Source organism: Haliotis rufescens, unplaced genomic scaffold (assembly GCF_023055435.1).
Source record: "Haliotis rufescens isolate VD_foot unplaced genomic scaffold, xgHalRufe1.0.p SCAF_31, whole genome shotgun sequence".
Lineage (NCBI taxonomy): Eukaryota > Metazoa > Mollusca > Gastropoda > Lepetellida > Haliotidae > Haliotis > Haliotis rufescens.
The window spans coordinates 3,497,802-3,513,563 of NW_025964013.1; the positions used below are offsets into that span (position 1 = coordinate 3,497,802).

A 15,762-nucleotide genomic window follows, 5' to 3' on the forward strand; every position below is an offset into this window, starting at 1 on the left:
GTGTTATATAGCTGGCGTGATGCTCATGCGTCAATACACACTCACGTTTTCAGTGAACTGTCCCTGAACCAGGTCAGTCAAGCCGGTATACGGGTCCTTCGGTACAATACGATACTTCCGTGAAATGGTGAGAGAGATATGGGCCTTAGCATTCTCTTCGAGTTACACATTAACCAAAAGACATGATCGTTTCTGTATTTTCAACGACGATCGACTTTCATTAAATCGTGAAGTTTAGCCAATGAATTTGTATGGTAATAATAAACACACCGATTACTGATCCAGGAGGAGGTAACTCTTGTCACCCTTCTGCAAACATTAGTCAGTATTGTTTACTAAGTAGGAAATATTTTGTTTCAAAAATATCTCTCGATCTGTAACGAAATCAGTTGTGAACCCACGTTACTAAGTAGGGAAAGATCGCAACTTGTTAGAGACACCACCTTCCACATATGGATGACAAGTTACCAACAAACCGACAAGACAGGAGGGGGTCCGGGCATGTTTGAGAACCAAAACATGGTCAAAATTAGCATGTATTATTTTAGTTTTTTTCTTATTTCATTTATTCAAAGAGCAAACCTCGTCGTGTTCCAGTCTGTTTTATCATGAAATATACACATTCATGTAAATATATGAAGTAATCAACGCCAGAGAATAACTATTCTCGATCGGCCGAACAGAATGGCTTGCCATTGGGCGTAAACACAAAATAGCGGTAAAAGTAAACTACTTCACTCTGCCGAATGTTAAGCTGCGTTGTATAATATTGCATTAATGCATTATCCTTTTATGTTTTCGGACAAATGTATGCAAACATCATCCAACCATAAACATTGACATATTAATGATGTGTTTAGTATAACAATAACACTATGAAAGTGTATACAGTTGACACTGCAACATTTATCTCGAATAAATTATCTGCTTGCTATCAAATACAAGAGAAGATGTTGTTTCCTCATAGATAAGGGACTTTTCTAAGCTAAGGGACCTTTCTTCACTTGTTCTACGCTAGCTTGCCCTATCAGCTGGAATGTTTATTGTCGTAGCCAGGCATGAACTGGTATTAGCAACGAAGCAGGAAACTGAGTCACATTATCTGTACGGTACACGTGTGTGTGGAGTGTCAGTATTTACACAGCGTCGCGTATGAAGGATGGCTTCTGTGTTCATCTCCCCTGTAAAACCTGGTAGCTTTCTGTACATGGTATTGATACTGATGAACCCGAGCCACACACACAGTACTACTAGCAATACTATCACAGGTGAGAAAGAGTTTTCATATTGTGGGTTGTCCCGTCTTGTGTATGAATGAGCACTTGTAGAGATGCGGGTGCAGGTGTATTTATTAGGTTTCCTACTTAGATTTTGTACTTTGATGTGGATTATTTGTATTGGAGTTACATTCGATTTCGATAATTCACTCTGTTTTAAGAAAATGATTATTGAGCCTGACAGTGTGTATACATATATTGTTTTGTCAAACACGATATATCAGAATAATTATCGCATTTTCAAGTGCCATTTTCTACAATTTATAGGCATGGCTACTCATGTTAGTTTATAAGTGTGTTGACCCTTATTTATATAAAACATCAACGCCAGAGAATAACCAGTCTCGATTATCCGACGAAACAGATTCCATTGTGCGTGAACGGCAAAATAGCAATGAAAAGTGTATGAGTCTCTGAAACTGTGAATAAACTAACTGAGCCATGGATATGACTTAACAAAAACATATTCTAAGCATGAGGGTAAAATATGTATTTCACGTAACTAAAAAGATCCCATGCTATAAATGCTCGATGTACTGGGGGTCAAGTGGAGTCACAACTCACTGTGCAGATTTCCATTCCTTATCCAAATCAGAATCCATTGCTACTTATAAACAGATACTTTTCAATATAGGATATTACATAGTTTTGAATATGATCCTTGGTCCATCAGCACTATTCCCGTGATTGTCGTTATTATTCTAAAAATGTCAAAACGTCGACGACGGTCGTCAATATGGCGCAAAATTGTGAAAAGGAGCAGCTTCTGTCATTAGCGTCATTACATGTGGTAGACTAAACGAAACTGCATATCTTTAGTAAATTAAGGATGTTTGGCCCTCATTCTATGAAGGTTAATACTAAATGAAAGTCAATTGTTATAAATGTTTTTCACATTTTGTTTACCTCAAAGGATTTTGGCCTGGATTTAAAAACAATTTTATTAAGTACGTGTGACATAATGTTTACACTGACAGCTATACAACAACCAGCTGTATCGCGGAATAAAATAGTTCCTCAAAACAAAGGTGACATGAGCTTATGTATGCATAACTTGCTCTTCAGAAACATCTGACACAACACATGTATTCAAATAATATCAACTTTAGATAAGAAAGGTCTGTTAAGAACTACCTCAGTAAGTCAGTCAGTCACAATGACAGCGCGTCGTACGCCGACACAATACACGTGATGGGAGCGATTTCGGAAGATCTTAATGAACATGTGGCGGTTACATGTTTCAGTCATCATTGATCAATTGGCCGATCATTGAAGGGCGATTAAAGATGATCCAAATATACACTGAGTTCACTTCATAGATTGCTGTGGACCGTCACTGTCAGCGTGGTCACGGATTGATTCCATACTACGATCGTTTGGATGTGCATTTCCTCGTTTTGTTCACTAGCATGGGTCATAGCAAGGCTAATAGTGAACGATCATGCAGTCAAGCTCTCCGACCTTTCTCAATGTATGCTAAACCGCCGAGTTCAAGATTAAAGGTATAAATGATCAGTGAGAACGCTTCTGTATGTATTCGTGCTAGGGAATTCCCAGGGGCTTCCCTGGGAATGTGGAAGCAGTCCGTCAGTGTTTCCGTCATTTCAAAAACACGGTTTTGTCTATGCACTTATGAACGTCAATTTCGCGGTCATGTGATCGACCTCTCACCTAATGGAAAAGCCGTATATCATGTAAACTTCAAATATATATCTATGTGTTATATATTGTAGTTACAGACACAATCGATTTCACATTACAGGATCTTCAACAAAGACTACAAAATACACGACGACAAGTCCAAATTACAACAAGGGTAATACTTTCACTATCTGTTGTGAAAAATTGTGTTATTGTCCTATTGTAAAGTTATTAGAGTGCATATTACATCTGAACATTACATCGTACACCACCTGTAAAATATATATCTGAGTCACATTAACTGTACGGTACACGTGAGTGTGGAGTGTCAGTATTTACAAAGCGTCGCGTATGAAGGATGGCTTCTGTGTTCATCTCCCCTGTAAAACCTGGTAGCTTTGTGTTATTGGTACTGATACTGATGAACCCGAGACACACACACAGTACTACCAGCAATACTGCCACAGGTGAGAAACAGATTTCATATTATTAGTTGTCTCGTCTTGGATATGAATGAGCACTTGTAGAGGTGCGGGTGCAGGTGTATAATTATTTATTAGGTTTCCTACTTAGATTTTGTACTTTGATGTGGATTATTTGTATTGGAGTTACATGCGATTTCGATAATTCACTCTGTTTTAAGTAAATGATTATTGAGCATGGCAGTGTGTATACATATATTGTTCTGTCAAACACGATATATCAGAATAATTTTCGCTTCTTCAAGTGTCATTTTCTACAATTTATAATCGATTTCACATTACAGGATCTTCAACAAAGACTACAAAATACACGACGACAAGTCCAAATTACAACAAGGGTTTTACTTTCACTATCTGTTGTGAAAAATTGTGTTATTGTCCTAATGTAAAGTTATTAGAGAGCATATTGCATCTGGACATTACATCGTACACCACCTGTAAAATATATATCATGCACAAAGAATTGTGGATCTAACTAAGCCTTTGATATGATTTTGTTATGACATATGCTAATCTTTGTGTAATATATTTATCATATACTTCAGTGGGAAAGACTGTGTTTTCTCAAGTTCAGAAAAGCGATATTTTCATTGCAGTGAACATAGCACTTTATATTTCACCGCACAAATGTGATATTTAACTTTTGTTATTATTATCATTCTCTTGAAAATGTTTCTTTATAAACTGTATTTTTTCATTTCACTCGTAAATCGAGACTGTTCGTTTTGCAATACGCTATTTTAGTGACTTGATCAGCGTGTATTCTTACACTTCTAACAGCGGTTTCGTAGATTTTTAGTATAGTTTCTGTTGAAGTTTATTTTGTATATAATCATATCCAAATGCATGATAAAGAATTGTATTGACAACAAATGTTGTTTGTAACTTTTCTTTATATTTGTTAAGATTTTGTAAACAATGAACTACTTTTTAAGCTGCAATTATGTCAAACTAATTACATAATTGTTTTTCCTCAGACAACTTAACATTTGAATCTTCCTGTGCTGCTCTCAATTGGTCGGCAGCGGTGACAGACTGCATCAACAAGGGCGCCGCGATATTCTCTTTAGAAGATTTAAGGACATCTAGGGGCGGCAATGTGTTAAAGAAGGCTAAGGCTGAACATACCAAGATATGGATAAAAATAAATGGTAATGTTGTGAACCTTGATCACCCGCCACTGCTTTTACTGAACCTTACTCTCCCTCACATCAAGCTTGTGACATGAGCTACAGTTCTACAATGTTTATTGCCACACAGACAGAATGGCGAAACTGATCGGCATTCAACTGAAAATGGTTAACTATTGTTGAAAACATCCAATTGTTAAAAACAGATAATATAATGGATGAACATCCACTGAATAGTATTCTTAACCCAACAGGTACCTGCTGGACAGCTGACAAGGAGACATTCCAGGACGCCAACTGTAGTGACTCCAACTATTATGTCTGCAAATCGAACACAAATACCAGTGAGTATCTATCACAGAGTGTATCTATTGGCATCATAAATACTAGTACACAGGCAAGGGCGTATGGCAGTGAGTCGATTAGTGTGCCCTTCTGTGTAAACAGCCTGTCATGGACTCAAAGTGTTCGTATAAATATACTCCAAGCTCAAACCTTGAGGATAACCTTGTCATCAACTCTCATGTTTAAGAGGGTTGGACACGATCAGTGACATATGCATCTTGTCAAATGTGAAAGATGAGACAAAAGGCACGGTTAACACATTGATATATTGACATGTTTTGCGGCTGGCGTTACGTTACACAGCTCGACCTGACTAGTTGCGTATGTAAAATGGGTAATACTTCTGATGTAAGTTCATGGTACTTTTTGTGAGAAATAATATATGTGTATTTAAAACAGATTTTTGCGCTTTCAAAATAATTTGTATCTTACATTGACAGGTTCTGATTGGTACGTACCTTGTCGAAATGAAACCACGGATGCTTCCACACAAGGTACATATCATGTATACAATTGTAGTGTCTCCATATCCAACCGGAGTGATGTCTTTTATGTAAAATGTACATTAATAGGCAGAAACGAATATTACTTGGCGATATGTGTTTTGTATTTATATACACATTAACGCCTCAATGTTCGTGAAACAGTATTTCAATCGTGTAAATGATGAAATATTCATGTAAGAATATATCAGTAATATATTTTTGTAAACATGGATTACCATTTACCTATTTTATCCTTGACAAGTACAAGTCTACCTATCTGTTGTACTTGAACGTTGTATCCACACAGGATCTACAAAATCAACACCACAGATTCCAACCACAACCCATGGATCAAACACAAAAGGTAATCCACATTACTGTAAAACTGTGTAATGGTACATTGCGCGCTTTATGATCGTGTAATCATAGTTTAGGTAGTGTGAATTAATGACAATATTATTTATTTAATGAATGAAAACAATCAGTTCATGTTATATTACATTTATATTAAATTACTTACTTATAAAATTGCTAAATATGGAGCAGCAAATTTATTCACTGACATATAGTCATAGTCTCACTTGAACATATAACCTTCAAGGGAATAGTCGTACAATCACGTTTACAGTTGTTAATATCGACCTAGGGGCGGTCGAGTAGCCTCGTGGTTAAAGCGTTCGCTCGTCACGACGAAGACCCGGGTTCGGTTCTTGATATGGGTACAACTTGTGAAGCCTATTTCTGGTGTCCCCAACCGTAATGTTGCTGGAATATTGTTAAAAGCGGCGTAAAACCATACTCACTCAATAATATCGACCTGTGTGTTGTCCTCTACGTAACGGGGCCACTGTTGGCCCATTTGTCTGAGACGCTGTAATTCGCTGTTGCGTCCCGTGAACACGCCAGACGCAAATGATTGTGGGTTCGAATTCCGGTTCGCCCCGATTATCTTTTTAGGTTTGTCGGCACCATCCCCGTGCTCGTGGATTACACCAAAGTGCTAAACGTTTGATACCTGCATCATTTGTGCTTATTTCCCACGTGAAGCTGAGACGCCCTGATGTAGCTGTAATATTGTTCAAAGCGACGTTAAACCCCCCTCACTCAGTGATTCATTCTCCATGGTGACATCTACATTGATAGGCAGTAACGAAAATTAATAGGCGATAATTTGTTCCGTTTTGATAAAACCAATAAACAGACGTACGAACATTTACGCCTCTATTTTCGTGAAACAATTTTCAATAACGTAAATGATTAAATATTCAAAGTCGCGAAAGAATATATCAGTGATTTATCAATCTCAAACACGGATAACAAATTACCAAATTTCTCCTGGTCAAGTACATATATACCACCTGAAGAAAGGGCAAGAAGTAGCATCGAAACGTCATAGATACATGGGTAGAGATTACAGAAGAAGAAGAGAAGAAGAAAAATAGTTTATTTAAGTGTCCAGCGGTGTATACATAAAACTACTTCAATTTATACAAGAGGTAAAATATATTAAAAGATATACATCGCCCGGCCAGCGTGGGCCTATTAGACACTAATGTTCTTAAAAGCACCGCAAGTGCTAAAATAGTTATGTTGGACAGTGGTTTATTTATTAATGGTGCACAAAATACGAGATAAAAGTATAATGCTCGTACATTTATGACAAGCATTGCCATACAATGACATGTTTTATCAAATATAAAATATACAGAGGCATACAATACTGGAATGGGTTTATGACACGTTGTTATATAACCTACGTTTGTACATGGATTTAATTAGTGCAGCTACAGAATAGGATAAATTATCGCACTTCATAAGGAATGTGGTTTGATCTATAGGGGTCATGAGACAAAAATTTGGGCAAAGAGACGAGGCATAACCCCAGACATATTCTCGTTGATCTGCATAAAGAAAACACGTTGTTAAGAAATGAACCTCGTCTTCGATACTGTTTGTATTACAGTGTTTACAAATACGATTATGTAAGGGAATTTTTGGTTTCAAGAAACGACCGAGTTCAATTTCCAGAGGGAGGGTACCACATCTAAATTTAGCAAATATACTACGGTGTTCTCTGTTGGCTAAATCAATGACATATTTGGAGGTACTTAAAGACGTTTTAAACAATCGATATGTTCTTAACTTAATACCATTTGTTAATCCTCTGTCATCCCAGAGCTGTTCCAACCATAATTCCTTATCCTTATTGATGAGTATATTTCTAGCAAGGTCGAAGTCACAAGATAATAGGTTAGTTATAACAGAAGTAATTGATTTCACATCGAATAATTTCTTAACTGAATTATCCCATGACTTACGAAATTTAGATGACCATCTTTGCACTATATGCATTAGCCTGTTTTCATCTGCCAAACTCAGCCTTTTCCAGAAACGTACTATCTCAATTTTTTGCTTTGTATAGTTAGATGACCAGCCCATTTCCCCCCTTACTGCCAAATTAGGTGTTTTGTTGCCTACTCCCAAGAAAAAGCGGCAAGCTCTATTTTGGATAGCGTTAATACAACTAAATTCTTCGGTGCCCCAAATAGCTGAACCATATGATAAAATTGGTTGAACTAAGTTATTGTATAATGTAGTGAATACATCATAATCCATGCCGCCCACCGCTTTAAACTTACTGATAATTACCCCAAGTGCCCTACTGGCTGATTTAGATATTTCTTTTGCTGTATAATTCATATCTAAGTTTTCATGTAACCAAAGCCCAAGATACTTATATGAATGAACAATTTCTATATTTTCCGCACCACAAGTAAAGTGATAGGATGACTTAACAGAGGATATGTTACGATAATGAACAATTTTTGTTTTTTTGCTATTTAATTGAAGGCGCCATTTCTTGCACCAATTGCCGACACAGGTTAACATTGATTGTAATGACTTTTCATCGGGTGCTAAAAGAGCGATATCGTCAGCATACAATAAAATACTGATTATAGAATTATCAACCTTTATTCCGCATTTAAGATCATTAATTTCTTTAACTAAATCATTAATAAAAACAGAAAATAGCGTAGGCGACAGAACACAACCTTGTTTTACACCGCTTAATACAGCGAAGCTGTCAGTCATTTTACCATTTATAAAAACCCGAGAGCTATTATTTTCATATAGCGATTTAACTGATCGGAAGAACTTTCCGTTTATTCCCAATCTATGTAATTTATACCAAAGTCGCGAAAGAATATATCAGTAATTTATCAATCACAAACATGGATAACAAATTACCTACTTTCTCCTGGTCAAGTACATATATACCACCTGAAGAAGGGGCAAGAAGTAGCATCGAAACGTCATAGATACATGGGTAGAGATTACAGACGTTGATACCCACAGCCATTGCGTCTCCTTGTACTTCAACCTATTCATGACGGTCAAGACCTTATTTTTGCCAATATAATTAAACGCACATATGACAGGACGGGCATATGGGGCATATATTAGTATATATGTACTTGTACGTTGTAATACACACAGGATCTACACCACCGAGTCTAACCATAGGCGCTGGAGCAAATACAAACGGTATTATTTTTGACTGTAAAAGTGTATGATTGTTCATTGTGTGTATTATCATGATTAAGTTATGCATTGATTTGGATGTTACAATGGTATGTTGCTCACCACATATGCCACGCATGACCAACTCGGTGTAACAAACAATAATCTGCGCATCTACATTTGCATGTTTGACATCGTATGTATTCCGCGCTTATTATGTGAATATGTTGAGTGAATGCACAATATGTATGATGTATGCTGTTGAAAACATTTTATTTTGGACTCGTAGATTGATAACAGTTTTCACAACATTTTAATTTGCCTTACGTCAGACTTAACTCCCATTCTTAATTGAAGGTAAATCGAACATGTGATAGCCTCCAATGAAGAGTTCCATTGTATCGGGAGGACTTAGAGAACTACTGCAATACCAATCAGATTCTGAAAAAAAGAATATATTTTCCGTCGAGATGTAATCGATGCATGCTGTCTTTAATGATATATATATTCATTTCTGCTCACAGTTCCAATCATCGCCTCGATCGTATGTCTGATAGCGGTTCTTCCTGCTGTGAGCATTGTTCTTGTGTGTTACTTAATCCAAAGGTAGGAACAGTAACTAGTATTGTTTACAAGATGATGATTCGTGCAAGTTGTTCTTCCTAGTAAGTGGGTGGTACAATTGTGACAAGATCGCTGTCAGACGAATTCATTATACAGTTTAATTCAAAATGTCAACGTTAGAGAATAAGCAGTCTAGACTATCTACCGAAACAGTTTCTATAAGAGTAAAAGGCAAAATTCTGATTACACTTATATGAAAGTCAGTAATGACTGGTAGGAATGTCCTGCTCTTAGACACACTCCAATGAACAATATTAGTCAGCTAACCCAGCACGCTGTGGGGGATTCCGGGTTAGGATCGGTTACCCAGCAACCTGTGGCTGTTGTAAAAGGCGACTTAATCGGTTGGGTTGGTCAGGCTCGGTGAATTTGTAGAAAGTTCTTCATCGTCCCCCGACCATTGCTCACAATATCGATCATTGGATTGTCGGGTCCAGACTCGATTTCCACACACACACACACACACACACACACACTCACACTCACACTCACACACACACACACACACACACTCACACATACACACATTAACGCACGCGCTATCTAGCCTGTCGTCATCAATTGAAAATCCATTTGACCATTGATGGACTATATTTTCAGGAGGAAAACAGGGTCATCGAGAAATCAGGTGAATGTCGCAAGTGAAGGACAACCGGAAGTGGATTATTACTGTCACCTACAAGCTCGAGATGCTTCAGAAATGAACAATTATGCTACACTTAATGAACCTGGAAACAACGAAAGGGCACCTGCAAACCAGTCGGAACAGAATGCTCAATTACACGAATCCTAAAATTGCTCATCACAACTGTAAGGTATGAATTCTGCAGAGACCATCGCCAATACCCACACAAGCTTAGGATGCACTTGCAGGATCTACACAGTTCGTGTCTACTGTTCTTCGGATAATCTTTGATCTAGCCGTGTTCATTCTTTTCCACCGGTACATACATGCATGCATATGATACGTTTCTATAGGTTTACATATCCTTGTTTTTATTCTTTAATATCTTTCTCTGAACGCTATTCAATAAAATATTAATTTTAAAATAGTTGTGATTTGTTTTGTAATTATTTCTCAGTCCTCAGTATCTATGACAGAGGACTATATATGAGAAAATATAAATTCCACAAGTGATGAAAGTAACATTAACACACAAATAAATGAATATTTGATTGCTGAATTATCTAAAATATAAAACCAACCGTAAGTTAGTAGTCATGTATTCCGGCCAAAGTGTTAGTAAATATTTCCTGTTTCAGTTTAATGGTCAACTTTGTTCGATATCTGTGAAGATTCAAAGGTTATTTAATTAGAACATGTTGTCATACAGGGAAATGTTTTTCTTTCGCCAGTTCGAAGGAACGAAACTGTGCTCCGAATGACGTTAATTCAAATACTGTGATTGAGTTTAGGTTATCAAATACACGTGATTGTTGTTCTCGCAATCCATATCAGACGTTCAATTCGTTAGCTTTGTATAACCCTGTTTGTGTGGGTATTTGACATGTTAATGGTTTCATACAAGTTTGATTTTCTCTTATATTCACGATACATCTATACAAACATAGAATATTGTTAACTATGGGCCTGAGGTTTCTACTCACTGAATTATTGTCACTTAGCTGTGCTCCTGAGACCAGGGTGTCACTATAAGAATAAAGCAATAATAGAAAACGTGGTAAATGTCTTATTCTTATCAGCTAAAGGTATCTAAAGAGTGAGTGAGTGAGTGAGTTGAGTTTAACGCCGCTTTTAACAGTATTCCAGTTATATCGCGACGCGTCAGCTTAATGTGGGAGGAAAGCCCGAAGTGATGCAGGTCTCAGACCTTTACCACTTCGGTGAAACCCACGAGCACGGGTATGGTGTTTACAAACCTAAAAGCATAATCGGGGCGAAACGGGATTCGAAACCACAATCATAAGTTTCTGGCGTTCCCACGGGGCGCGACTCTGTACAGCAAATTGCGGCACTTTAGACGAGTGGACCATCTAAAGAGAGACATAGGCATAGACATCGACATCTACATCGACATAGTTTATTCCATAACTAACCACTTAGAGTGGTACAAGGACGTAAATGCAAGAAAGTCATTTGATTAACAGAGGACAGTATGATATTATACACCATTTAACTATACAGGAGACAAATCCGCCGAGGTTTCTTAACACTGAGACTTTAGGAGCAGAAACAGTTTTTGAAGTTTATGATATTTAGGCTTGACATAATAGTACTTTTTAGGAAAGCGCTGACGATCAGTTTCAAAATGTGTACACTCAAACAAGTAGTGAAACCTAAAGGCTCAAGACCAAAATGACACTGTCCAAGATCACTGATTAATCTAAGTCATGAGCAAATATACAAGCTGATTAGCTGATCAACTGTGTGACAGCTATTACCAAACACTCTGACCAGAAAGCCGCATAGACGGCCAATTAAACCGGCTGTATCCAATTAACACCTGGGAGTAAATTAACTCAAATATCGGTTCACTTGTCAGACATCCCATTTGTCAGACGACCCAATAATCAGACAGATCAGTCAGGTGTGATCAGTGTAACTGACTGGCTTCACCTACTACTTAATGAGCTGCCACGCACTGTAGGTAGAGTCAGCTACTCGAACTCGTTAAGTAAGGAGTGAGTAATCTCGGCTTGGTATGGAAGGGTGAAATGGTAACATAGAGCCTGTCCCTAAAATATGCCTCGTGGACAATTAAGATCAGACGAACATGCCTGATTAAAATCTCAGTCTAAAGTCGTTTGGGCTGAGCAAGGACATCCTGGACTTCTTGAATATACAGGAACTGGACCTAGAGTATCTAGACTCACAACATTCAACACGTACTTCACCTAAAGAGTAACTTGACTCACAACTATAGAAAGGTGTTTGACCTAAACAAGGCAATCCCGGTGAGATTGGTAATTCACGAATTACTAGAAAAGGGGGTATATAGTATAACCCCCTAGCCACACGTTCAGCTCGGTAACAACAGGGGTGAGTAAGTAAGATCAATATCGCCCAATAATTATTTATTAGCAAAACTAACTTTTGACCTGACCACACTACCCATATATGGTCTGGCAAATCGGGATACCGCGAGCGCCTTCTAAGACCACCAACATCTAAACTAAGCATGCACAGTGGGTTATCATGAGTTGATGTTTCACATGAATTTTCATAAGTAGATGGATCGATCTTATTAGCATCGGAAAACTCAGTCTTGCAAAACGTATTTTATCAAATTGAGATAAAATATCACACGCACTCATTTCAGGTGTCGTAGGGTTTATGATTTTGCTAGCTTAGTCCTAATATCAATGTGACACGTGTTCATATCTCTGTGGTCAGTTGTTAATCTCTCACAAACTACTGAAGATAAGTTCTGAATGTATAAGTCTTAGTACTTATAATATCCTCTCCAAGTTGCTGAGCAGTCATCTGAATATCATTATTATATCAAGCATACACAACTATCCTGCTCTCCGCTGTCTGCTCAGTGTTTGAAAAAATATTAAAATCCAGTCCCACAGTCAGGCAGGTGACCCAATATATGTTGTATGCCCATCTTCAAAGTTACCTGCGCACATTCAGATATTATAACTAGTGAAAAATGTCGCGCAATATAAGGGGCAAATAGCATCTTGATTCAGTTGAAATAATGCAAACAATTATTTGGGAGTCAACAGGGAGTTATGATAAAACTGAATACGTAAGTCTTAAAATTATCTGCCAGGTAGCCGGGCAGGAGGACGAAAGTTTCCGGCAGCCCGACAGAAAAGTTACCAGCCACGGGCAGGCAGATATTTCGGACACTGTGTCTGCTTGCACGATCTGACCAAACACAAACACGTGGGCTAACGACAGCGTCACTGACAATACCCGCACATTCAAACACATCCGGTTTATTGTCGGTAGCTCAAACTTGTAGTAGTATCTCACTGACCATGTTAACTAAATCAGTTATCTCGTGTTACAACACCATGCTGTTCCCGCGCTTGTCCACCCGCACTTTCCTTTGAGGGCCTCGTTTTGGTTGTCGGTCTGAGAGGGGGCGGTATATCAGGTGTTTGAAGAGAATTATTTATGAACAGTTTGTCAACAACCGAGTTGACATTTCCCCCCAACGCCTGGCCTTTCCGAACTCTCGCACCAGGACGTATCTGCTGCAGGCGGCTATCTCTTCTGGGAAGTGTTCTATAATATGGAATGATTTCCCTTTTAACGCTTTCCCACAACGTTTGACAGCGTCCCTCTCACGGGTGAACATAAACGTGGCGATGACAGGGCGGGGTCGCGGATCCTCACCCTGACGGGTGGTTGGTTTTTCTTCCCGATTTACGTTTAAAGTGCCTTTTATGACTTTCAAATTAAAGTTCATCCTGCAAGACCTTCTGAGCAGATTTTCAGTTTCTTCCCAAGTTCCACCATCCCCGTCGACTCCACTTAGCTCTTTGATGTTTGTACATATAACATTGTGTCTCTCATAGAGCGAGCTATTTGGCCGATTAGTGATTCTCATAGTGAGGGATTGTACGTCCCCTTCAATTGTTTTCTGATCATTTTCCCACTCGTCAAGACTATCACTGATATAGGTAGCATTGGCATTTCATCTATTGCCTTGACCTTCAGTTCCAGATTCGCAATGTTGACTTTAATGTCACTTTCGTCCTTTTCTACCCGTATCTTTGCTGTTGCATCCTGATTAAGTTGCTGTGCCTGGAGACTAATGTCTTGTTGGTGTTGTCCTTCAACAGGAGTATACGCTAATTTCTGGTACAAGGGGCTAGGTGTTAACAATGTATATAAAGACTCACGCACTATGCTTCCTTTTGTGTATCGACGTGGCACTCGTAGGAATGTCCCCTATATACGAATCACAAGAGTCATTTTGCCGAAGTCCTTTTCTTCTCTTGTTTTCACTCATTTTGTGACATATTGTATTTCTCTTGTCGATTTGTTGCATTAACAGCTCAGTGTACGGTTGAAATTTCGATCAGGAAACATTTGCAGTGAGACCGATTCACAAACACGTCCTCTCCCGCGATCTTATGTCACGTTTTTATGGGTATAGATAACCCACCATAGGATCCTTACACACCCGAGGGAAGTAACTCGTCCACCTCAGCCTTATGTTTTTGTTTGAGAGGTAAAATATTGAAACACACTCTGCTACAACTCCCGTTCCCCGTATGTAGTAATGCAATGTTTATTATGCAATATCATGCATTATTAATTAATGCTGCCTATCGGTGGTGATCGGTCTCTGGTTGCACTGAGATGGTATGCCGCAGTATATCATGAATGCCCAACCAAGACAGATTACGAGGCGACCAGTCCTTGTTTTTCCCCTTAAAGCAGAGCGCCAGGGTAACATAACAACTACTTTTAACTCCCCCGGTAGGACTCAGCCAGGGCATCGAACAACCGACCTTATGGACTTATGTTCTATCCACTAGGCCTCGAATTTAATTAACTAAAACCACCCATGGTCTATGTCAGTTGGGCTTCACTTTGGTAATTGATCAAGACCTTCACTGATGATAAGCTGATTGAGGGAACTGAACTATTTGTGTTGGAATAAGTGGCGATCATACGATGTGGCATGTCATCTAACGGTGTTATATAGCTGGGGTGATGCTCATGCGTCACTACACACTCACGTTTTCAGTGAACTGTCCCTGAACCAGGTCAGTCAAGCCGGTATACGGGTCACTCGGTACAATACGATACTTCCGTGAAATGGCGAGAGGGATATGGGGCTTAGCATTCTCTTCGAGTTATACATTAACCAAAAGACATTATCGTTTCTGTATTTTCAACGACGATCGACTAATATTAAATCGTGAAGTTTAGCAAGTGAAATATGATACTATTTGTATGGTCATAATAAACACACCGATTACTGATCGTGAGGAGGTAACTATTGTCACCCTTCTGCATACATTTGTCAGTATTGTTCACTAAGTAGGAAATATTTTGTTTCAAAAATATCTCTCGATCTGTAACGAAATCAGTTATGAATCCACGTTACTAAGTAGGGAAAGATCGCAACTTGATAGGGACACCACCTTCCACATATGGATGACAAGTTACCAACAAACCGACAAGACAGGAGGGGGCCCCGGGCATGTTTGAGAACCAAAACATGGTGAAAATTAGCATGTATTATTTTAGTTTTTTTTCTCATTTCATTTATTCAAAGAGCAAACCTCGTCGTTGTCCAGTCTCTTTTATCATGACATATACACA

The 15,762-nt window shown here is 38.5% G+C and overlaps 1 protein-coding gene across 1 annotated transcript; it reads left to right on the plus strand.

Annotated features, from left to right (window-relative positions):
* The first annotated feature begins 763 nt into the window (after positions 1–763).
* LOC124136808 lies at positions 764–10,555 on the plus strand. The gene is made up of 8 exons (XM_048380578.1): positions 764–1,268; positions 3,040–3,385; positions 4,378–4,551; positions 4,785–4,874; positions 5,316–5,369; positions 5,668–5,724; positions 9,407–9,488; positions 10,107–10,555. Exons 2-8 carry the CDS (start codon positions 3,277–3,279, stop codon positions 10,297–10,299), a joined length of 759 nt encoding a protein of 252 aa, XP_048236535.1. The 5' UTR covers positions 764–1,268; positions 3,040–3,276; the 3' UTR covers positions 10,300–10,555.
* Positions 10,556–15,762: the final 5,207 nt, after the last annotated feature.